Source organism: Hypanus sabinus, chromosome 10 (genome assembly GCF_030144855.1).
Source record: "Hypanus sabinus isolate sHypSab1 chromosome 10, sHypSab1.hap1, whole genome shotgun sequence".
Lineage (NCBI taxonomy): Eukaryota > Metazoa > Chordata > Chondrichthyes > Myliobatiformes > Dasyatidae > Hypanus > Hypanus sabinus.
The window spans coordinates 76,466,298-76,491,495 of record NC_082715.1 but is presented as its reverse complement, the minus strand read 5'-3'; the positions used below and the strand labels follow the sequence as shown (position 1 = coordinate 76,491,495).

Here is a 25,198-nt window from a genome sequence, read left to right as displayed (position 1 = left end):
TTTTTTATGATCCTGCAGATCTGGAGTAGCTATCATTACATTCTTCTTTACACTCATGTACCAGAGAATGACAATAAACAATCTCGAATTGAAGCAGATTCAATATAGCAGCTTTCAAAACTTTCTGAGGTTTCAATAGTTGGAAAACTGTTTCAAAACCTAATTGCAAGCATTGTTCCTATCTTCTGAAATTCCATCATGTTGAAATCAACAGAGGCAGTTGCAGAGTCTATGTTTAACACCCAGCGGTTATTGTACCTATTGCATAATTTTCCTCTCTAAAGGTCTCATGGAGTTAATTTATCTTGGATAGAAGATCCAAGATCCAAGATAAAAGGTGACTATTTGTCCAGAACCATGTAACAGACTCTTGACATAAGCAGAAATGTTTGATAAGAGCATACTCCTAGCATATAGAAATGGTACAGGACTGTAGCGGTTAGTGTAACATTATTAGAGTGTCAGCGATCAATGATTGGGGTGCAATTCCTGTGACTGTCTGTTAGTAGTTTGTACGTTCTCCCCTTGACCATGTGGGTTTCCTCTGGGTGCTCTGGTTTCTACCCACATTCTAAAGTTCAAAGTAACTTTATTATCAAAGTACATATATGTCACCAAATATAGCCCCGAGATTCATTTTTTGCAAGCATTAACAGAAAATATGAGAAACACAAATAGAATTAATGAAAGACCAATTCCAACAGAATGGACAAACAACCAGTGTGCAAAAGACAATGAACTGTGTAAATAAAAAAAATAATAATAATGAAAAAGTAAGCAATAAATATTGAGAACATGAGATGAAGAGTCCTTGAAAGTGAATCCATAGCTTTTGGGAACAGTTTAGTGATGGGGCGAGTGAAATTGGGTGAAATTATCCCCTCTGGTTCAAGAGCCTAATGGCCAATGGATAATAACTGTTCCTGAACCTGGTGGTCTAGGTCCCGAGGGCAAGATGTACGGGTTAGAGTTACTAAGTTGTGGGTATGCTATATTGGCAGCAGAAGCGTGGTGACACTACAAGTGCACAGTGCAATTCTTACTGATTTGATTTGATGCAAACTGTATGTTCTGATGTTTTAATGTACATTCATAAATAAAGCTAATAATTATCTTTATAATCTTTTATCCTTACTCCTCGAACGGAACACTGGTCAGAAAGACTATTAGGAACTGCAGCGGTCTATTTAGTTCCATGAATAATTCAATGAGATCATGGCTAATTCATTTGGTGATTCTGTCTACACGGCTTCTTCCCCTTCACTTATTTAAATTTATCAATCTTATTTCTGGAATTTTCAGATGAACAACAGCCTCAACACCTATTTGAGAAAGAGACTTTCTGATTTCCACTACCTACAGCGTGAAGAAGTGCTTCCTAAGATCTAGACATGGCTAACAGACGAGTGTTACTTTCTCTGTCTATTCTATAGCAATGTTTAATCATTCTAAACGTCATTATTAGATTGCCACTTAAATCATCCATACTTAGAGTGAAGACAAGACTAGATTATGCAACTCAAACTCATAATTCAACCCCCTGGAGATGTGGTATCTTTCTGCATCAATTTTGGAAATAAAACTGAAGTTTACTATACTGAGAATCAGAAGATCCAACACTACGTAAAATTTCAAATGCTTTATTTCAATAATCCAAACCCCAGTGCTGTCAAATTAGGATATAACAATTAATAATGACAAGGGGTACATACCACAGAATTCCTGAGTTGCTCAGGAAGAGCATCTTTGTATTTTGAAAGAGGATGTTCAGGATCCTGGACTTCCAATTCATTGGTCAATTTAGAGCGAATGAGGGACCTGTTATAAAAACAAAACAACCTTTTAACAGTGTAATTCTGTCTATGTAATCTACATTTCCTCATATGTTGAAGATTTTAAGCAACCACCTACCCACTTTTGCTTACTGCCATCATAGAGAGCACCTCACATCAGCCATTACTGTCTGGTTTGGTGCAGCATCCTCTCACAATAAACAAAAACCACAGCAAAGTGTCTGGTCAGCTGAAAAGCGCATTGCCAGCAGTCTACCAATACTGTACAACTTGTATGTGTCCAGGACAAAGAAGTTCATGGGAAAAATCATTGTGGACGCAATCCACTATGCGTACTGCCTTTTCCAAAAACACCCTTCTGGAAAGGGCAATAGGGCTACTTAAACAAAAACTTCACACCTTCTTAAAAGTTTCTTCCGCCAGGCAGTTAATCTGATCAACCATGCTAGTTAACCACCTCAATCTCTCTAACTATTAACTCAGACAATGAGAACATTGTAAACTACTTTATATCTTGCTCTTTACATTGTAAATACTGATATTTATGCACATTCTATTCCCTATTATACTTTATCTTTAAGTTTATTTATTTTATTTATTATTTATTCTTACAATTGTTGAATGTTGCTGTTTTTTGTTGCATCTTGTGCTCTGGCCAACACATCCTTGTTTTGCCTTATTTCTCTTTCCTTACAAACATTTAGAAGTCTTGGTCTAAACATTGGAAGTTATTCCAGATTCAATGCCTTTTCAGACAAGACACATTTCCACCACTTTCTGTGTGAAGAAACATCTCCTGATTTAACTCTTGAAGAGCACTGCTCTACTTTTATGGTTGTGTGTTCTTGTTTTGGATTCCTCCATCAGCTGATGTACTTTTTCCGTTATCTACATCATCAAACCCCTTACCATTTGACAACTCTCTCTGCGCCATTTTTATTTCTGGATTTGGGTTCTCCTATTGGTAATCACTGTCTTTCAAACATCCATTTCTTGCTGACCCAGTGCACATACTTCTCGCTCCACTCTATTATCAGATCACACTTCTGATGAACACCCATAAGATTAGACATTTGAATTTTAATTTCTAAAAAAAACTTAATTCAGCAATCTATGCAGACACAAGATTAACTTAAATAGTGGACCTGAGAGCAGAAGTTGCATAGAAGGTACCAAGGACAGTAAAGAATGGGTAGAGCAAGAATATGAAGTGTGAGAGTGAGAGAAAACCTTTGGGCAGTGAAACCAAGCAATGGCAAAGACAATGAGAATAATTCTTAGAGATCAAGATCTTATGAAGCTTTAAGTTGGGGAAAGTGGCTTGTTTGCTGGAAAAGCTATCTGCTAGTCATGGGTAGGTGTGATGCTTTCTGAATAATTGTGCTGACTTTTTAAAAGTATATATATGTATTTGAAGTTTAGCTTTATTTGCTGAATTTATTTAAAGATAAAGATGAGCTTTATTTGTCACATTTACGTAACAATGAAATGAATTGTTTTGCGTCAAATCAATGAAGATTGTGCATCGGGGTGTCCTGACACCAGTACAGTATATACACAATTCACTAACAGAAACCTATGTGTCTTTGGAATGTGGGAGGAAACTGAAGCACCCAGAGGACACCCACGTGGTCATGGGGAGAATGTACAAATTCATTTCAGACAGTGGCAGGACTTAGACCCTGATCTTACAGCTGACTGCTGTAAAGCATTATGAAAGCATAAATGTGAAAGTCATGCACCTATGTACATAAACAAGAAATGTGGAGTATTTTGTAAATGCTGAGATATTAAAAAATGTTGGCGTCCATAAATGCTAGAGTCTCTTTACACAAAAATCACTGCTCACTTGGAGGACAGTTATTCAGTATATTCTCGACAGAAATTGGTAGATTTTTAGATATTTAAGACATCACAGAATAAGGGGTTAGAGGAGAAAAATGGCACTAAGGTGAAATACCAGCCATGATCTTATTGAATAGTAGAAACCACACAAAGGGCTGAATGGCCAGCTTCTGCTTCAACTACTTGAGAGAGTATGTGTTCTGTTAACTACAAAATATTTCAATGGCATTTTGAAGGCCAGAACCTCAGTTGTTAAAAGGCACATTCATTAATTTTTGGCTATTTATACTGTCTTCATCTTCAAAATAGAGTACCTAGCCTCAGGCACATAATTAACAGAAGCCTTCAATGTCACCACACTATGTTCCTCTCTTGTTTTAACCTCCTTCATTGTTTAGTGTAGCTTTCAGTCGCAATTAACAACATTATACCATCAATAATGTATGAAAAATTATTCAGACAGTTATTCTTGGCACTAAAAATAATAAAATCATCATTATCTGCCCTTATGGAATCTCTGTGGTTATGCATTTAAAAAAATGGACTCTGTTGGCTAAAGTATTCTGAACAGAGCAACTCTTCTCAATTACAAATACACCTAATCCACATTTTAATTACTTCCAGTTTATACCTGCAGATGAACTTGATGTGATCAAAGGAGTAATTCAAATCAACCTACTTTGACTGTGAGATTTCTGATTAAAATTACTTACACCAACACTGCTGGTTCGCTGCTTTGTCTGCTGAGGTGATAGGAACAAGCAACCAACAGTCCACAGTAAGCAGAAAATAGGGTTGGAATATGCTGAGCATCCCATGGTCCCTGCAATACGAAGATAACTAAATGACAGGGCTGCAACCCACTTGTTTATGCAAAACTCAATTTTATTGCATTTGGAGGATTTGCTTAAATATGCTCAGCCATTCAGAAAGTCTCAAGAACCTTAGTCCATATAGTTTTCAGCAATTTAAATGTTGATAGAGTTCTAAAAATAGATTAAAGATTTTTAAAAAGGTTAGCGTTATCACATGTACATCAAATCACATAGTGAGCAGCATCATTCAAATCAGCGAGGATTGTGCTGGGCAACCTGTAAGTGTTGCCGTGTTTCTGGTGCCAACATAGCATGGCCACAACTCATTAACCATATGTATGTCTTTGGAATGTAGGAGGGACCCTAAGCACCCCAAGGAAACCCATGTGGTCATGAAGAACATGTACAAACTCCTTACAGAGAGTGGCAGGAATTGAACTCGGGTTGTTAGCACTGTAAAAGCTGCTACACAACTGTGCTGCCCCAGTTAGTAATAGTTAGAGTTTCTTCAGAGTTTTCCCATACAGTCTGTCTCCAGGTAATAAACAAGTTTTTTTTTTGCTCATAAACTGAAAAATACATGAAAATCAATCCATATAATAACTGCACTCACACTGTAATCATAAGACCATAAGGTACAGGAGCAGAAGTAAGCCACTCGGCTCATTGAGTCTGCTCTGCTGTTCAAACATGGGCTGATCCAATTCTTCCAGTCATCCCCACTCCCCTGCCTTCACCTTTTGATACCCTGGCTAATCAAGAACCTATCTATCTCTGCCCATTGACTTGGCTTCCCCAGCCACTCGAGGCAGCAAATTCCACAAATTTACCACCCTCTGACTAAAGTAATTTCTCCACATCTCTGTTCTGAATGGACGTCATTCAATCCTGAAGTCATGTCCTCTTGTCCTGGACTCCCCTACCATGGGAAATAACTTTACCATATCTAATCTGTTCAGGACTTCTAACATTCTGAATGTTTCTATGAGATCCCCCCTCACTCTGCTGAACTCCTGGGAATACAGCCCAAGAGCTGCCAGACATTCCTCATAAGGTAATCCTTTAATTCCTGGAATCATTCTTGTTAATCTTCTCTGAACCCTCTCCAATGTCAGTATAGCCTTTCTAAAATAAGGAGCCCAAAACTGCACATAATACTTTAAGTGTTATCTGCTTTATAAAGCCTCAACATCATATCCCTGCTCTTAAATTCTATATCTCTAGAAATGAATGCCAACATTGCATTTGCCTTCTTCACAACTGACTCAACCTGGAAGTTAACCTCTAGGGTATCTTGCACAAGGACTCCCAAGGCCCTTTGCATTCCTGCATTTTGAATTCTCTCCCCATCTAAATAATAGTCTGCCCATTTATTTTTTCCACCAAACTGCATGAGCATACACTTTCCAACATTGCATTTCATTTTGCCACTTCTTTGCCCATTCCTGTAAACTATCTGAGTCTCTCTGCAGGTTCTCTGTTTCCTCAACACTACTCACTCCTCCACCTATCTTTGTATCATCAGCAAATTTAGCCACAAGACCATTAATCCCATAGTTCAAATCATTGACGTACATTGTAAAAAGCAGTGGTCCCAACATCGACTCCTGTGGAACTCCACTGGTAACCAGCAGCCAGACTGAATAGGATCCCTTTATTCCCACTCTCTGTTATCTGCCGACCAGACAATGCTCCACCTATGCTGGTAACTTTCCTGTAATTCCATGAGTTGTTTTCTTGCCAAGCAGCCTCACATGCTGTACCCTGTCAAAGGCCTTCTGAAAATCCAAGTGCACCACGTCTACTGCATCTCATTTGTCTACCCTGCTTGTAATTTCCTCAAAGAATTGATCATCAGGCAGGATTTTCCTTTCAGGAAACCATGCTGGCTTTGGCCTATCTTGTTATGTGCCTCCAGGTGCTCTGTAATCTCATCCCTAACAATCGATTCCAACAACTTCCCAATCACTGATGCCAGCCTAACAGGTCTGTAGTTTCTTTTCTGCTGCCTTCCACCCTTGTAATTTTCCAGTTATCTGGTACAATGCCAGAATCTATCCTTGAAGGATCATCGTTAATGCCTCCACAATCTCTCCAGCTACTTCCTTCAGAACCCAAAGGTGCATTCCATCAGGTCCAGGGGATTTATCCACCCTCAGACCATTAAGTTTCCTGAGCACCCTCTCAGTCATAATTTTCACTGCACAAACTTCACTTCCCTGACACTCTTGAATGTCCGGTATACTGCAGATGCCTTCCACTGTGAAGACTGATGCAAAATTCGCATTCAGTTCCTCTGCCATCTCTGCATCTCTTATTACAATATCTCTAGCGTCATTTTCTATTGGCTCTATATCTACCCTCAACTCTCTTTTACCCTTTATATACAAAAAAGCTTTTAGTATCTTCTTCGTTATTAGTTGCCAGCTTCCTTTCATAATTCATCCTTCTAATGACCTTCTTAGATTCCTTCTGCAAGTTTTTAAAAGCTTCCCAATCCTGTATCTTCCCACTAGCTCTGGTTTCCTTATATGCCCTCTCTTTTGCTTTTACTTTGGCTCTGACTTCACTTGTCAGCCATGATAGTGTCTTTCTTCCCTTTGAAAATTTCTTCTTATTTAGAAATATCTGTCTTGCACTCCCCTCATTTTTCGCAGAAACTCCAGCCATTGTTGCACTGTTGTCCTTCCTGCAAATGTCCCTTTCCAGTCAACTTTGGCCAGTTCTCCTCTCATGCCATTGTAATTTCCTTTATTCCACTAAAATACCAACACATTGGATTTTATTTTTGATCAATGGCATCAAAGGCACATAAGATTGATAACAAAGAATAATTACTGAAAGTGGAGAGAGACAGAAAGACCTGTAATGGTACATGGGGCGGCCATAGACCAGGCATTTGTAACCTGTACAGAGGCCGGTTCCAGTTTAGCAGACTGTTAAACATCAGGGTGATGCGCTAAACTCTGTCAGTAGGAACACAACAGACAATTTGATAGTTATTTTCCTCAAGAGAAATGAGCCCTCAATTATGATGGCAGCTGCTTTGAAGGTTTCTGGCTCTCTGTCAACAAGGAGTTGGGCTGGTGCCCATTTGGGAAGTATTAAATCCAGGGGAATGTGTGGGAATTTAAATTCACCTACTTTTACAAAGTATGTTGAATACCCACCTGCATGTATATGCACACATTCCAAACGGACTTAATAATTATGTACCTGTTGCACTTCGCACACTTCCACACACATTACATCAAACATAAGGAACATTTAATTTCTTGGGCTGTTTAAATAGCCTGAAGACATCAGTGTTGAATTTTTAAAAATACTTTTCTCTTTCTATTGCTAATTTTTAAATACAAGATAACTATAAATGGATGGCAGTTAGTTGGTGCAAGCTCTATGGGTCAAAGGGCCTGTTTTTGCTATATTACTTACAGTCATAGACCCAGAGATACATCACAGAAATAGGCCCATTGATCTGCTGATCATAAAAGAGCAGAATTAGATCATTCAGCCCATTGAGTGTGCTCTACCATTTGATCATGGCTGATTGATTTTCCCTCTTAACCTCATTCTCCTGCCTTCTCCCTGTGGCCTTTGACACCCTTACTAATCAAAAACTCATCAACCTTCACTTACTGCTGTTAACCTAATGCCACTACAATGCATCCTGGGGTGTTCCAGAGTTTGGAGTTTTTGCACCAGTTCCTCAGCCACTCATCCATCTGAATTATTATTCTTTTCCTATCCTGATTAGCATGTGGCACTGGGAATAATCCGGAGATTACTACTTTGGAGATCGTACTCTTCAACCTTTCTCCTAACTCTTTATACTGTCTGTGCAAGACCTCCTTCCGCTTTCTATTTATGTCATTTGTGCCAGTGTGCACAATGACCTCTGGCAGCTCGTTTACCCCCGCCTCCCGAGAATGTTAGAATGTTCTGCAGCCACTCCAAGGCATCCTGGATCCTAGCACCTGGGAGGTAACACATCATCCTGGCTGGGAGGTTCACTAGTGCTATTTGGGAAGGTTTAAACTAGTTTGCCAGGGGGCTAGAACCAGAGTAACAGGTCAGAAAATGGAGGGATGCAGAGAAAGTTAGATGTCAGGGCAAGTTAAAACAGAAAGGAGCAAAGTAAAAGATACAATAGAATACATAGTTTGAAATGTGTGCCTTTTAATGCTAGGAATATTATGGGTAGAGGCGATGAACTTAGAGCATGGGTAATACATGGAACTGTGATGTTGTAGCTATTACAGAGACTTGATTGAGAGAGGGACAGCTCAATAGGTGCTTAATGACCTGGGTTATTATGTTTTAAGAGGGAAGTAAAAGAGGAGGGGGAGAGAGCTGCACTACAAATCAGGGACAATATCACAGCTGTACTCAGAGAGGGCATAATGCAACTGTCCATATTAGTAGAACTCAAACAGAAAAAGGTTGCAATCATTCTGCTGGGGTTGTACTTTAGCACTGAGGAATAGATATGCAAGCAGATTACGGAAAAGTGCAAAAACAATTAGGGTTGTTGTCATGGGGGGACTTCAACTTCCCTAATATAAACTGGGACCTTCTTACAGGAAGTGGTTCAGATGGGGCAGAATTTGTTAGGTGCAACCAGGAAGGTTTCTCAAATCAATATGCAGATGGTCCAATGAGGGGAGGGGCTGTACTGGATCTGGTGTTGGGTAATGAGCCTGACCAAGTGACCGACCTTACAATGGGTGAGCTGTTAGGGAACAGTGACCACAACTCCTTAAATTCTAAGATAGCTCTAGATAAGGATCAGTAAGGACCTTGTAGGAGAGCATTAAACTGGAGCAGGGCAAATTATGAAAATATTAGGCAAGAACTAGGGAGAATTAATTGGGAACAGCTATTTTTGGGCAAGACCACATCCACCATAAGGAGGGTATTTAAAGACCAACTATCCAGAGTACAGGACAAGTATGTTCCAGTCAGAAGGAAGGTCAAGGATGGCAAGGTAAGAGAATCTTGGATGTTGAGGGAGGTGATGAATGTAGTGAAGAAGAAATAGGATAAATATGTAAAGCTTGGGAAGCTAGCCATTGAGAATTGAAAATCAAGTCAGGAAAGAACTTAAGAAGGGAATTAGGAAAGCCAGGAGGGGTAATGAAAAGTCTATGGCAAGTCAGATTACAGAGAACTCCAAGACATTATACACATACATCAGGTGCAAGAAGGTAACTAGGGAGGGGGTGGGGCCACTCAAGGATAAAGGGGAGAAAACTTGCTTGCATGTGAAGGATGTGGGTGATGTTAGTATTTACCAAGGAGAAGGATGTTGAGGATAGGGAGATCAGTACAAAGAGTATTAATATACTTGGGGATTTAGAGGAAAAGAAGAGGAGGATGTTGGATCTCTGAAAGAGCATTAAAGTGGATAAGTCCCAAGGTCTGACGTGATATACCCCAGGTTATTGAGAAAGGCAAGTGAAGAGATTGCTAGGGCCTTGACCATTATCTCTGTGTCCTCTTTAGCCACAGGCGAGGTCTGGAGGATTGGTGAATAGCTAATATTGTCCATTGTTCAAGAAGGGAACAAGGGATAATTCTGGAAACTATAGACTATTGAGTCTCATGTCAGTGGCATAGAAGTTACAGAAGAAAATTCTCAGAGATAGGATTTATGAGCATTTGGAAAACAATGACCTAATTAGGGATTATCAGCTTGGCTCTGTGTGGGGCAAGTCGTGTCCTACTAACTTGATCGAGTTTTTTGACAAGTAGACATGGGTGATTGATGATTGTGTGAATGCCGTTTACATGGATTTTATTTAGGCATCTGATAAGGTCCCGCTTGGGAGGCGTATCCAGAAGATTAAGATACATGAGATCAATGGTGAATTGGCCATTGGGATTCAGATCTGGTTTATCCCATAGAAAACAAAGGGTGGTGTTTGAAGGTACTTATTTTAGCTGGAGGCCTTTGATTAATGATGTTCCACAAGGATCTGTACTGGGATCTCCACAGTTTGTGATGTATATAAAAATAATCTGGATGAAAATGTATATAGGTTTGTTATTAAGTTTGCAAATGATATGAGATGGTTTTGTGGATAGTGTGGAAGACTCATAAAGAACATAGCGAGATTTGGATTAGTTGCATATCAAGGCAAAGAAATGGCAAATGGAGTTTAACCTGTCTAAGTGGGAAGTGTTGAACTTTGGTAGGTTAAAGGTAAACAGTCTCCTGTTAAAGAGTCAAGACACTTAACAGTGTTGATAAGTAGGGGGGATCTTGGGGTCTAAATTCATAGCTCCCTGTAGGTAGTTACACAGGTACATCAGGAGGTTAAGAAGGCATTTGGTATTCTTGCATTTAGTAGTTGAGACACTGAGTTCAAAAGTTAGGAAGATATGTTGCAGCTTTATAAAACTCTAGTTAGGTTGCATTTGGAGTATCTCATACAATTATGTTTGCTCCACTACAAAAACTTTGTTGAGGCTTTGGAGTGGGTGCAGAAGAGGTTTATGATGATGCTGCCTGGAATAGAGGGCATGTGCTATAATAACCTGCAAATGACAATGGTGTACTGTGGGGGAGCTGCATGGCCTTGGTCGTAGCAAGGACTAGACCTGAAACCACGGTGCCACCTGTTTGCAGCTGTGCCACCTGTTTGCAGGAGAGAGGCATTGGCGTCGGTGCACTCCACCAGAAGCAGTGTGGTATGGCATCCATGCTGGAGTCAATAATGCTCTCCAATGTTCGCTTGATAGAAGACAAGATCTATTGTGCTCAACTGCATACTACTGCAATATTCATGGACTCAGGGACTTGGTTGATATATTGTTTTAATGTATGACTGCAGTTTACTGTTGTCTTACATGTGCAATGTGTGCCTTGTGCTGTGACTGACTGTTCTTTCTTTTCTTTTTCAATCTTTTTATTAAATTTCATATATAAATAAAAACATAACATAGTATTGTATTAAATAGGTTATGAATACATTAGATTTAGAATTAAATTAGTAACAAGATAACAATATCTTATTAAGCTATCAGCAAAAAAAAAGATCGTACAATAATCCATCTAACCTATATTGATTATACATGAAAAAGATTAAAAATAATCATCAAAAGAAAAAAATATATAAAATACAGGAAAAAATGTATATTAAGGAAATAAAAAAATAAACCTAAACTAACATGGGCAATAATAATAGTTTATATGTATATGGTAGTGTCAAAAACTCCGGAACTCCATACCAGAACAAGAATAAAAAGAGTAAAGGTCTGGAAGAAGCCAAATTAATTCATATGAAAGTGTCGAATGAACAGTCTCCAAGTTTCTTCAAATTTAATTGATGAATCGAAAATAGTACTTCTAATTTTTTCTAAACTTAAACAAAAAATAGTTTGAGAGAACCACTGAAATGTGGTAGGAGGATTTACTTCTTTCCAATTTTGTAATATAGATCTCCTGGCCATTAATGTTACAAAGGCAATCATTCGTCTAATTGAAGGGGAGAGTCGACTGTCATCTTCATTTGGTATACCAAAAATTGCAGTGATAAAATTAGGTTGTAAATCAATATACCAAATTGAGGAAATGGTAGCAAATATGTCCTTCCAATAATTATGTAAGGTAGGACATGACCAAAACATGTGGGTCAATGAAGCCACATCTAAATGACATCTGTCACATTGAGGATTAACATGAGAATAAAAACGACTGACTGTTGCTACTATATTTTGCACCTTGACCTCCTTGAAAAGTAACACTATTTCATTTGGCTGTATTCGTAGGTATTCATGTATGGTTCAATAACAATTAAACTTGAACTACAACGAGAGGTTGGACAAACTTGGGTTGTTGCTCTGGAGCAGTGGAGGCTGAGGGGAGATCTGATAGAAATTTATAAGATTGAAAGGCATAGATAGACAACCCTGGTAAAAAGCATCTTTTTTACCAGGGTTGAAGTGTCTAATATGAGAGGGCATGCATTTAAATTGAGAGGGGGTTAATTTTAAAAGGAGATGTACGACACAAGTCTTGTTTTTGCACAGAAAGTGCCTGGAATGTAGCGCCTGGGGTGGTGGTAAAGGCTAATATATCAGGGATTTTTAAGAATTGTTTAGATGGACACATGAATGTCAGGAAAATGGAATGGACATTATGTAGACATGAAGGATTAGTTTAATTGACCATTTAATTACTAATTTAAACAGTCTGGCACCACATTTTGGGCCAAAAAGCTTGTTCCTATGCTGTAATGTTCTATGTTCTATTTTGAGCACAGGAGTTGGGATGTCATGTTCTAATTATATAAGACATTGGTGAAGCCTCATTAAGAGTGTTGGGTGCACATCTCCCTTAAAGTAAAAACAAATATACATGAGTTATCCTTTGGGATTCTTGCAATTCAATTTATGTTTGGAGTTACAAAATGTAACAGCAGCAACAAGGAATTTTTAAATGAACAAGAGATAACTACCTGTCTGTGGAAGCGCAATGAGACATTTAAGTTATAAAAAAACAGCACAGCACGTTTTTCCAGAGGGAAGACACAAATCCGTTTAAAAAAGCAGAACATGGAAGAATTCATGAGTTCATAAACAGTGAGCACTGGGTGATAACAATCATGAAGAGCAGAAATGGCTACCTACATTGATAAGATTGACAGGCTTCATAAACTACAGATAACTGGAATATGTATACTGAACATACTGAGCAGTATTTTAAAGCAGATTTTAAAGCCAATGAGAAACAAGTACTAGTTTTGTTGAGTGCATCAGATTTAAAGGCATACCGTCTGCTTAGGAGTTTGACTGCTCCAATCAAACCAGCAGAAATGAGCTTTGGTGTATCATGAAAATAATGCAGGAATATTTAGAACCAAACCATTGTTGATTACAGAATGCTTTAGGTTTCATAAATGGAACCAAAAGGAAAGGAGTCCATTTCAGCATACGTGGCTGAATTGAAGAGATTGCCTAAGTATTGTCAGTTCAACGATGGGCTTAATGATGCATTGAGATTGTTTAGCGTGTGGAATCTTACAAAAAAGCTAAAGCACAAATTACATTTAAAAAAGCAGTTGAAATTGTTGTATCATGGAAGTCGGAGACAGAGACACAATTGAGTTGCAGTCAGAAATAAAAGTGAGAGTAAACAAAACTGCACAATCTATACAGAGGCCTGTATGATGAAACAAACTGTGCTACCATTATTACAGGGGCTCACATACAATGAAGGTTTAAGGATGAAACTTTCAGAAAATGCAATAAAGTAGGACATTTACAAAGAGCATGCCAGGCAGACAAAAATAAATGGATTGCACAGGGAATAGAAAAAGATAAAAAGTCAAGGGGCAGCTTCAAAATGAGCACTAATCTGCATGCTGTTGAAAAATCTGATAGTGATGAGAGTGACAGAGGACTGGTGTTCCAGAACACTAGTCCTATGTCACTCTCATCACTATCAGATCACTATCACTACTAGTCAGTGACAATGGACCACAGTTTGTTGTGGAACAATTTCAGTCAATCCTTAAAATCAATGGAATAAGACATATTACATCTGCATTGTACCACTCAGCTACACATGGCTGGGCGGAAAGGTTGGTCGAGAGTGAAAGAACACATTGCAAGTAATATCAGCAGAACACACTACGCCGACACTGAAACAGAAACTCACCAATTTCCTCTATGACTATCGCAACACAGCACAGTCCACAAAAACAACTCACCAGTTATGCTGTCCTTGGGTTGTCCTTTGCTTTCACACTCAGATCCTCAAACCCAGTCTCAAGAGGAGTATGCAGGACAAACAGCTGAGACAAGTTGGCTCCTCAAACAAGGAACTTTCATGTTTCACTCCTGGACAAGCAGTCCTGGAGAGGGACTGCAGAGGTGATCAAAAGGAGGTACTCGGAAAGATTAAGGACAGAACTGGACCGCTCTCCTCCACAGTGGAGATTGCGTCTGCTATCATTTTTTTGAGATGACAAATCAATCAGTTGAGAAGAGCAGAATCAATTATTGGAGAAGAAAGGTGGCTACAGCTGTCCAAACCACTTCCTGCAGACTCAAAGTTTACTCCAACAATCACCTTACAGGAGGCCTCAGAACTTGAGACTGTTTCACAACAAGTCTCACCTGCCAAGAAGAGTGATCCCCCTTTCAGGATAGATGTTATCCCACAAGAGTAAGATCGCCTCCACAACAACTAAATATTTAGGTTTGAATGGGACAATTTAAAATGTATTATGCAGTGGATGTCTGTATGGTAGCTGTATTATATAGCATACTGTGAATATAGTTGAGATGCATTCTATATTGAGTTGGAGTTTATAGCTAAGCAGGGAGGAGTGTTGTGCATTTAATATTTCAGCACTATTTGAGTAAAATTGTAAATATATTGTTTGATTAAGCATTCTTTGTGATTTATATAATTCATTATGGTTATATGTAAAAAAAATGTGAATTGCTTATGTCCTTTCCCTATCAATGAGGACATGAATTATAGGTTGAATAGGTTAGAACTTAGTTTACAGGACTGTAGGAGAATGAGAGATTTGATAGAGGACATGAAAGGTTGAATAGGTTAGAACTTAGTTTACAGGACTGTAGGAGAATGAGAGATTTGATAGAGGTAAACAAAATTATGTGGAGTATAGATTGGGTAAATGCCAGCAAGTATTTTCCACTGAGTTTGGGTGAGACTAGGCTATAGGTAAAAGATGAAATGTTTAAGATGAACATGAGGGAGGGCTTCTTCACTCAAAGGATGGTATGAGTGTGGAACAAGCTGCCAGCAGATGTGGTGGACTTGGCTTTGATTTCAATATTTAAGAGAAATTTGGACAGGCGCTTGGATAGAAGGGGTATGGAGTGCTATGGTCCAGGTGTGGGTTGAAGGGACTAGGCAGAATAATAGTTTGCAATGGACTACATAGGGCAGAGGGCCTGTTTCTATGCTGAAGCACACTATGACTCAATGGGCAATACTATTTTTTCCAACATGATGCAAAACTCATTAAGATCATCCATCTCTTCCTTTAGTTTACTATTTCCATTCAGTACTTTTATTTAATGTATTTTGAGGTGTGGCTGAATTAGCAATTCAAATATCCAATCAATGGCTTACCTCTACAGTACCAATACACAGAGCATACAGCAGGCATACAGCAAGTAAACTGCGGAAAAAGCCATAGAGCGAGGAGATTAGCCCTGTTGCAGCTGAGAAAACACAATTATTACGGATGTTATTTTATTTTTAAACTTCACTGATTTTTCCACAATCACTAAACCATTCCATCGACCCAACACAGACTTAAAGTTCACATATCTGGTGCAATGTAAATGAACTACTTCTCATCTCAAGAACACAAGAAAATCTGTAGATGCTAGAAATCCAAAGAAACACACACAAAATGCTGCAGGAACTCAGCAGATCAGGCAGTATCTATGGGAAAACATAAACAGTTGATGACTTGGCCCGAAATGACGATGGTTTACTCCTTTCCATAGATGCTGCCTGACCTGCTGAGTTCCTCCAGCATTTTGAGTGCGTTGCTTTCTATTTCTAGAGTTCATTTAATTTTATACATATCTTAACTGGTGTTCCCAGGCTCCTTAAACCCACATTTCTTGGTCACCAGTCTTAAAATCTTAGTTTAAGATCAAAATTCTTGTTTCCTGGTCAACATTTTACCATGTTAAAAGTACTAAATAAATGCCAATTTTCACTGCAATTTATATGTTTCTTTAAGAAATTGAAAAGCAAATCGCAATCCACTTTGAGCACTCCATCAGTCTCCTTACCCTCTCTACATTTACTCACCGGCAGCTGATCATCTCATGTTTTCTACTGCCCTGTTTGTTCCAACCTGCCTCCCTCCAAATCTGCAGTACTACACTCACCAAGGATCAAATGATACAGTTAGTGTTGTTGGGTGGACTGTTAGCTAATTTGCAGATTCTAAGCACCTGCTTTCCCTAACTTCCTCATCTCTCTGTTCAGACCAGGACCCTATCCGGTGAACATCAGGGCATGTCTCCTACATAGTCATTGATTTTAATTTCTCTGGAGATCTTCCTTCCATAGATAATAGCAACCACATGAAACTCACACTTACCTCTCCACCAAGGCACTAGTCAGACTGCACTAGGAAGATCATGAGCAGCTTAGGGCCCCTTATCTAAGTGTACAATGTCCTGTGTATATTACTCAAAATGGGTTTTTTTGGTTTGTTAAGAGTAGGAATGCTTCTTTGATAAGTGTTTCTCTCACAGTTGTTTTGCTTTATACTTGTTGATATGGTAATTGTATTCATTTGTTAACCAATGGGGAATGTTATTTTGTCTTGTGAGGCTGGGAACTTGGGGGAGGGGTTTTTTGCGGGCTTTCGGGTAGCGCGCGGGAGGAAGACGTCGAGGAAGGTGGACGTGCACTGCACGGCTTGGAAGAGCCCCCGGGCGTGGTCCTAGGTGCGAAGACGTGGAGGTCGGAGGCAAGCGACGAGGGGTTGAATGGTTCGATGTTTGAGCTCCAACGATGTGCACTAAACTGACTGAACTTTGATAAGTTGGCGCCGATTTGATTTTTTCCCTTGCATATATATTGTATTGCCTAATACTCTTTTAATTTTAGTAAACTCTTTAAAGTGTATTTCATAACGGTATTTGTTGTGGGTTTGATACTGTGGACGGGCGCGAGGCATAAACTCGATTCTCACAGCACCTGCGCGAGTGGGAGGTGGGTTGGTGAGTGGCTGGATCTCCTTTTCCCCTAGACATATACCAGCCTGTTGGGTAAGTGTTGCATAAGCAGGGATGTGCTGGTGTTGGAGAGGATCCTGAGAATATTTATGAACATAATCCCCAGAATGAAAGGGCTAACATTTAAGGATGGTTTGATAGCTCTGGGCCTGTACTCATCAAAGTTTAGAAAAATGGAGGGGGGAATCTTTTGAAACCTATTGAATATTGAAAGGCCTAGTTACAGCGTACATGGAGAGGATGTTTCTTATAGTGGGGGAGTCTAGGGCCAGAAGGCACAGCCTCAAATACATCATTTCAGAACAGAGATGAGGAAAAATTAAGTGAATATGTGTAATTCATTCTCACAGTTTGGTATTGAGGCCAAGTCATTGTGTATATTTAAAGTGGAGATTGATAGGTTCTTAATTAGTAAGGGCGTCAAAGGTTATGGGTATAGGCAGAAGAATGGGGTTGAGAGAAATAATAAATCAATCAAGATGGAATGTCAGAGCAGAGTCAATGGTCCGAATAGCCTAATTCTGCTCCTATGTCTTATGGTCTTACAGTGTCTAGAGAAAGTATTCAGCTGTCACCCACCCCCACCCCTCCCAGGAAGTTGTCATGTTTTATTGTTTTACAACATTGAATCACAGTGGATTTAAACTGGCTTTTTTGACACTGATCAACAGGAAAAGACTCTTGCGTGTCATAGTGAAAGCAGATCTCTCCAAAGTGATCTAAATTAATTACAAACATATAACACAACTGATTGTGTAAGTATTCACCTGCTTCAAGTCAATATTTAGTAGATACACCTTTGACAGCAATTACAGCCTTGAGTCTGTTTGGATAGGTATCTATCAGCTTTGCATATCCGGACACTGCAATTTTGCCCGATTCTACTTTACAAAACTGCTCAAGCTCTGTCAGGTTTCATGGGATTGTGAGTGAACAGTCCGTTTTAAGTCCAGCCACAAATTCTCAGTTGGATTGAGGTCTGAACTCTGACTTGGCCACTCCAGGACATTAATTTTGTTTGTTTTAAGCCATTCCTGTGTAGCTTTGGCTTTATGCTTCTGGTCATTGTCTTGCTGGAAAACAAATCTTCTCCCAAGTCACAGTCCTCTTGCATCAGGTTTTCCTCCAGAATTTCCCTGTATTTTGCCACATTCACTTTACCCTCTACCTTCACAACCTTTCCAGGGCCTGCTGCAGTGAAGCATCCCAAAAGCATAATGCAGCCACCACCATGCTTCACAGCAGGGATGGTGTGTTTTTGATGATGTGACGTGTCTGGCTTATGCCAAACCTAATGTTTAGTCTGACGGCCAAAAGACTCAATTTTGGTTTCATCAGAACATAGAACCTTCTTCCAGCTGACCTCAGTTTCCCACATGCCTTCTGGCAAACTCTAGCTGAGATTTTACGTGCAGTTTTTTTCAACAGTGACTTTCTCTTTGCCATTCTCCCATAAAGCTGCGACTGGCGAATCACCCGGGCAACAGTTGTATGCACTGTCTCTCCCATCTCAGCCACTGCAGCTTGTATCTCATCCAGAGTTGTCAAAGGTCTCTTGGTGGCCTCCCTCACTAGTCCCCTTCTTGCACGGTCACTCAGTTTTTGAGGATAGCCTGCTCTAGGCATATTTATAGCTGTGTCATATTCTTTCCATTTCTTGCTGATTAACTTGACTGTACTCCAAGGGATATTCAGTGACGGAAATTTTCTTGTATCCATCTCCTGACTTGTGCTTTTCAATAACCTTTTCACAGAGTTGCTTGGAGTGTTCTGGTGTCTTCATGGTGTAGTTTGTGTCAGGATACTGACTTACCAGCAGTTATACCTTCTAGATACAGGTGTATTTTTATTGCAATCAATTGAAACACCTTGACTGCATACAGATCTCGAAAAACAGATCTCCATTTAACTAATTATGTTACTTCTAAAACCAATTTGCTGTACCAATGATTATTTGGTGTGTAATATTAAAGGGGGGGGGGTGAATACTTATGCAATCAATTATTTTGTGTTTTATATTTGTAACTAATTTAGATCACTTTGCAGATATCTCTTTTCACTTTGACACAAAAACATGTTGTTTCTGTTGATCAGTGTCAAAAAAGCCAAATTAAATCCACTGTGATTCAATGTTGCAAAACAGTAAACATGAAACCTTCCAAGGGGGTGAATACCTTTTATAGGCATTGTATATTCTAAAATCCACAAGCAAGGTTTATCCTGGTAGACCCATTGTTTCAGTCTGTTCTTCCACAGAATTTACTTCTTCCCATCCTGATTCTGTTCTTTCTCTGATATCTCTTTCCACTTGAACTTGTGATACTTCTGACACCCTCTTCCATTTTGACAGGTTCCTGCTGCAACCAGCTGATTTTGACCCCATGGGTATCAACTCGGCCTGCACCATACCATACTAGCATTCCAAGAGTTCTTAACTTCATTCTTTACAATGACCCAACCAGCCTCCTTGCACAGTCACCTAACTTCATCTGGCTAAACTTGTTCTGTATATTAACCAACTTCTCCTTTAACCTCACTCACTTCCTCCAAATTAAAGGTTTGGGTTAGGTGATCTTTCATGGGGTTCAAGCTAATCCTGTCTGCTTATAAAAATGTGATTTTGCTCTAAACAGACTCTGTCTCTCCCAACATTTCTCAGTAAATTATGACAGTATATTTGCTGCATCCTTCGCTGATACAGAACTCTCAAATTTGCCACACAAATTGATAGGTAGGTTCAGAAGGTATATGGTTTGTTGGCCTTTATTAGTTGAGGGATTGTTCAAGAGCTGTGAGATAATGTTGCAAGCCCTATAAAGATCTGGTATTACCTTGGATTACCTTGGAGTATTATGGTTATTTCTGGTCACTTTATTATAGAAACGATATGGAAGCTTTAGAAAGGGTGCTGAGGAGGTTTACCAGGATGCTTCCTAGATTTTAGAGCCATGTTTTATGAATAAAAAGTGAGCAACCAAGTCTTTTCTCTTTGGAGCAACAGAGGATGAGAAGTGACTTGATATATATGTGTACAAGATGGTAAGAGGCAAATATCGTGTGGATAGCTAGTGCCTTTTTCAAAGGCCAGAAATGGGTATTATGGTGGGGGGGGGGGGAAGGTAGGTAATGTTAAGGTGATTGGAGGGAAGCATAGGGCTGTGACAGAGGTAGGGATTTTTTTTTACAGAGTAGTAAGTGCATGGTATGCACTGTGTGGTAGAGGCAAGTATATAAGGACATTTAAGAGACCCTTAGACAGGCACATGGATCAGAGAAAAATGGAGGGCTACGTGGAAGGGAAAGGTTAGAGTGATTGAGGAGTAGGTTAAATGGTTGGTAGAATACATGAGCCAAAGGCTGTGCTGTACTGCTCTAATGAAAAAAACTCAGATGTTTCATTACCTTTGGTGCCTATTTCTGTCCCATTTGCAATACTACTTTGACCAAGTCTGATTCTTTTCTACTTGTGCATTTCTCCATCACCATCCATGGAACCAACTTCCATAGCAAGTTGCAATGTTTAAAACATATTTGTAGAAAGAAAAGTTTAAACGGATATAGACCAAATGCAGGTACATGGGATTTGCTCAGGAAGACATATTTGGCATGGACAGATTGTGCCAAAGGGCCTACATCTGTGTCTTTTACCTCGATGACTCTATCTCAGAGAAAATTTAATGACAAATAGAACTTAATCCAGGCAAGTGTGAGATGTTGCATTTTGGGAGGTCAAATGAAAGAAGACTGTATCCTGTTAATGACAGGCTTCTTAAGAGCATTAAGATAGGGGGATCTTGGGTTCAGGTTCATAATTCACTGAAAGATGCTACGCGAGTGTATAAGGTAGTAAAGAAGGCATTAGGCATGTTTACCTTTACTGGTGGGTGTGGCGAGTATAGGAGTAAGGAAGTCATGCTACAGCTACATAAACTTCAGTCAGATCACACTTGGAATATTGCAAGCAGTTCTGTTCACTCCATTATAGGAAGGATGTGAAGAGGCACAGGAGAAGTTTACTCTTGGATTCTATGAGTTATAAGGGGAAGTTGGAGAAACTTTAGAGGTTCCCCCTTGAGCACTGCAGGCTGAGGAAAGACTGAGGGAGGTTTTTAAATTTATGAGAGGCATAGATAGTGTAGGCAGTCATTTTCTCCAAGGTAGAGATGTCAAATACCAAGTGATATGTTTTTAAGGAAAGTTTGAAGGTGATGTGAAGGGCAAGTTTTTTTTTAAATGCAGATAGTACTGGTGCTTGGAATGAGTTTCTGAGTTAGTAGTGGAAGCAGGCTGTGTAGTGGAGTTTAAGAGGCTTTAGATAGAAACATTAATATGGAAGGATATGGATGATGCACAGGAGGAGGACATTTTAAGATAAATCGGCATCAAAGTCAGCACAGTATTATAGGTAAAATGACCTATTAAGTGCTGTACCATGTAGCTATCTATTAAAAAGCGTACGGACTGATACTTCAATCTCAACACCACTGCTCACCCTGCTTTCTGAAGAACTACATTTCATTCTCTCAGTTTGTCTAGTTCCTTTCTATTTGCTGTCATGTCAACATCTTCCACACAGCTGTTGTTAAGATGTCTGCTTTTGCTTTTGCTTTCATGCCACTTTTGATTTCTTTCACAATCAACAAAAGTTTGTGCCTGGGGTTATCAACCTTTCAAGCCAGTTTGTCTTTATTTTCTCTTACCTAAATACTCCACGGCTTTGAACATCTTTCACTCTTTTGCCTTGCTAAGTTTCAGTAGCAGTTTTCACCTCACTGCTCTAGTTGATTGATGCTTGACATTTTACAGATGTCATTCCCTGCTTTGCAAAACCATTTTCTGGTATGAGCCTGAAGCTGAAAATACCTGCAGTATCTTATCAATGTCTTTTCCTGCCCTTCTCTCATGTCTACTAACTTGGCTTCCCAGCAAGGCTTCCCTTGTCACCATAAGACACAAGACTAGAATAAGGACACTCCCTTCCAATGAACTTTGGCTAGCTCCTCCCTCATACCTCTGTAATTCCCTTACTCCGCTATAATACTGATACATCTGACTTTATCTTCTCCCTCTCAGATTGCAGAGTGAATTCAAGGTACAAAGTACATTTATTATCAAATTATGTATACAGAATACAACTCTTGAGAAAACAATAAAGCACCATGGAACCCGTTCAAGAAAACATCAAACACCCAACATGTGAATAAAGCACAAATTGCACAAACAGCAAAAAGCAGGCGAACAACAAATGGAATATCAAAATTCAAAGCAGGAGTATTCAACTTAATTGAAACCTCATCGACTTCTACCTTGTTCATTGCTTCAATCAGAGAAAAGCAGTACTGTCAATCATGGGCTTGTGCCTGTCTTCAGGCTTCCAGGCTGCACACTCCGCTCCAACCTCACCAAACTCCCTTGGAGACAGCAAAGCGCCAGTTCGCTCAATTGGTCCAAAAACACAACATTGAAATATAATTTACAGGTTCCAATTGCACTCAGCTTAGTAGAATCATATTTGAAAGTAGTAGTAGTAAAAGAAGTAGTTTTGTAAACTGTCTGTAGGATGTCGCTGCTGGTCACATTGTTCACTGACACCACTCTATCATATTATTATCATTGTCTCCTAAGGGTTCCTTAACCTTAAGATCCCTTATTAAATCTGGTTCAATAAACAATGCCTAGTCCAGAATTGCCTTTTCCCTAGTGCGTTCAACCACAAGCTGCTCTAGAAAGGCCTCCCATGGGATCTAGCCCCAACCTGACTTTCCCAATCTACCAGCATATTGAAAGCCCTAATGACCAACATAACATTGCCCTTGTTACATGCCCTTTCTATTTTCCATTGAAATTTATATCCCACATCCTGGCTACTGTTTTGGGGTCTGTCTATAGCTCCTATCAGGGTTATTTTACCCTCGCAATATCTTAAATCTACCCACAAGGATTTGACATCTTCCGATCCTCTGTCACCTTTCTCGTTATTTTTACCAACCACAAGACCAAGACATTGGAGAAGAATCAGGCCATTCAGCCATTGTGTCTGCTCCACTATTCCAACATGGCTGATCCCAGATCCCACTCAACCCAGTACACCTGCCTCTTGCCATATCCTTTGATGCCCGGACTGACCAGGAAATGATCAACTTCCGCCTTAAATATTCGCATGGACTTGGCCTCCACCGCAGTCTGTGGCAGAGCATTCCACAGATTTACTACTCTCTGGCTAAAAAATTCCTTCTTACTTCTGTTCTAAAGTGTAACCCTTCAATTTTGAGGCTGTGCCCTCTGGTTCTGGATACCCTCACCACAGGAAACATCCTGTCCACACCCACCCTATCCAGTCCTTTCAACATTCGGTAGGTTCTAAAGAGACGCACACCCGCCCCCATCCACATTCTTCTAAATTCCAGAGTACAGTCCAAAAGCTGCCAAATGATCCTCATCTATTAACCCCCTTCATTCTTGGAATCATCCTCATGAACCTCCGCTGGACTCTCTCCAATGACAACACATCTTTTCTGAAATATGGGGCTCTAAACTGCTGACAAAATTCTAAGTGTGGCCTGACTAGTGTCTTATAAGGCTTAATATTATCTCCTTGCTTTTATACTCCATTCCCCTTCGAAGTAAATACCAACATTGTTTTTGCCTTCTTTACCACAGACTCAACCTGTAAATTAACCTTCTGGAAGTCTTGCACAAAGTCTCTTAAGTCCCTCTGCACCTCTGATGTTTGAACCTTCTCCCCATTTAGGTAATAGTCCACACTATTGCACCTTTTACCAAAATGCATTATCATACTTTTCCCAACACTGTATTCCATCTGCCACTTTTTTGTCCATTCTTCCAATTTGTCCAAGTCCTGCTGCAATCGCATTGCTTCCTCAGCTCTACCTACCCCTTCACCTATTTTTGTATCATCCGCAGACTTTGCCACAAAGCCATCAATTCCATTATCTAAATCACTGACAAACAATGCAGAATGCCCTGGTTCACTTTTTTTTACTGTTTTGCTGTATGTATTTCCTTTTGTGCTGTTCTGTGAGTGCTGCTCGTTTTCAGCTTATGTTTGGATTATTGTTGAGAAATGTGTGCCATCCGATTAGGATGATCAGATTAAGGGGAGGTGTCTCTGGTGAGGTACACGAAGGTTGGGCTTGGAGCTTTTGTTTGTGAGAAGATGAAGAGAGAAGATTCTGGGGAAAACTGGTCGTAGCATACTATCCAGTGGAAGACCTGTTTGTTTGAGAAGGACTACAAGCGACATTCAGAAGGTGGTCTGAGCTTTCACGTTGATAGAGGGCCAGCACGTGAGTGACAAAGAAGTTCAAAATGAGCTCCAACTTGTGTACATTTGACTGTTTAATCAGAATGGGCCTTTTTTTTTGTTATCCATTACTAACCCTTTAGTTAACATTCAGAAATATAATTCCTTTAATCGTCTGTTTATTTCATTGTCGTAATTTTAAAACCGGGTAGCAAATAATACAGAATTCATTCAAACTGGAGTTTGGGGTGGGATCGAGCACGTCTCAACCTCACGAGTTTGGCAGGGCCGGAAATGACCTTCCCTAGACTTACACAGCCAGGGAAAGCAAGATGTTTCACATGTGAACGGTCCCAATACTGACCCCTGAGGAACACCACTAGTCACCAGCAACCAATCAGCAAAGGCCCCTTTTATTCCCATTCAATGCCTCCTGCCTGTCAGCCATTCCGCTATCTATGCCAGTATCTCTCCCGTAATTCCATAGGATTTTATTTTGTTCAGCAGCCTCGTGTGTGGCATCTTATCAAACACCTTCTGAAAATCCAAGTAAATGACATCCACTGCCTCTCCTTTGTCCTGCTTGTTGCTTCCTTGAAGTACTCTAACAAATTTATCAGGCAAGATTTCCGCTGACAGAGACTATGCTGAATTTGACTTATTTTATCATTATTCTCCAAGCGCCCCAAAACCTCATCCTTAATAATACTCCAAAATTATCCCAACCATTG

General features: G+C 39.7%; 1 protein-coding gene across 1 annotated transcript in view; it reads right to left on the bottom strand.

The window, feature by feature from the left end:
• LOC132400772 (pecanex-like protein 1) overlaps positions 1-25,198 on the bottom strand; it is a 232,878-nt gene that overhangs the window by 120,667 nt on the left and 87,013 nt on the right. The window contains exons 16-18 of the mRNA XM_059982121.1: positions 15,570-15,661; positions 4,352-4,461; positions 1,713-1,818 (exon numbers count right to left, since the gene is read on the bottom strand). Coding sequence (XP_059838104.1) covers positions 1,713-1,818; positions 4,352-4,461; positions 15,570-15,661 — 308 coding nt within the window. The remainder of the gene's footprint in view (positions 1-1,712; positions 1,819-4,351; positions 4,462-15,569; positions 15,662-25,198) is intronic.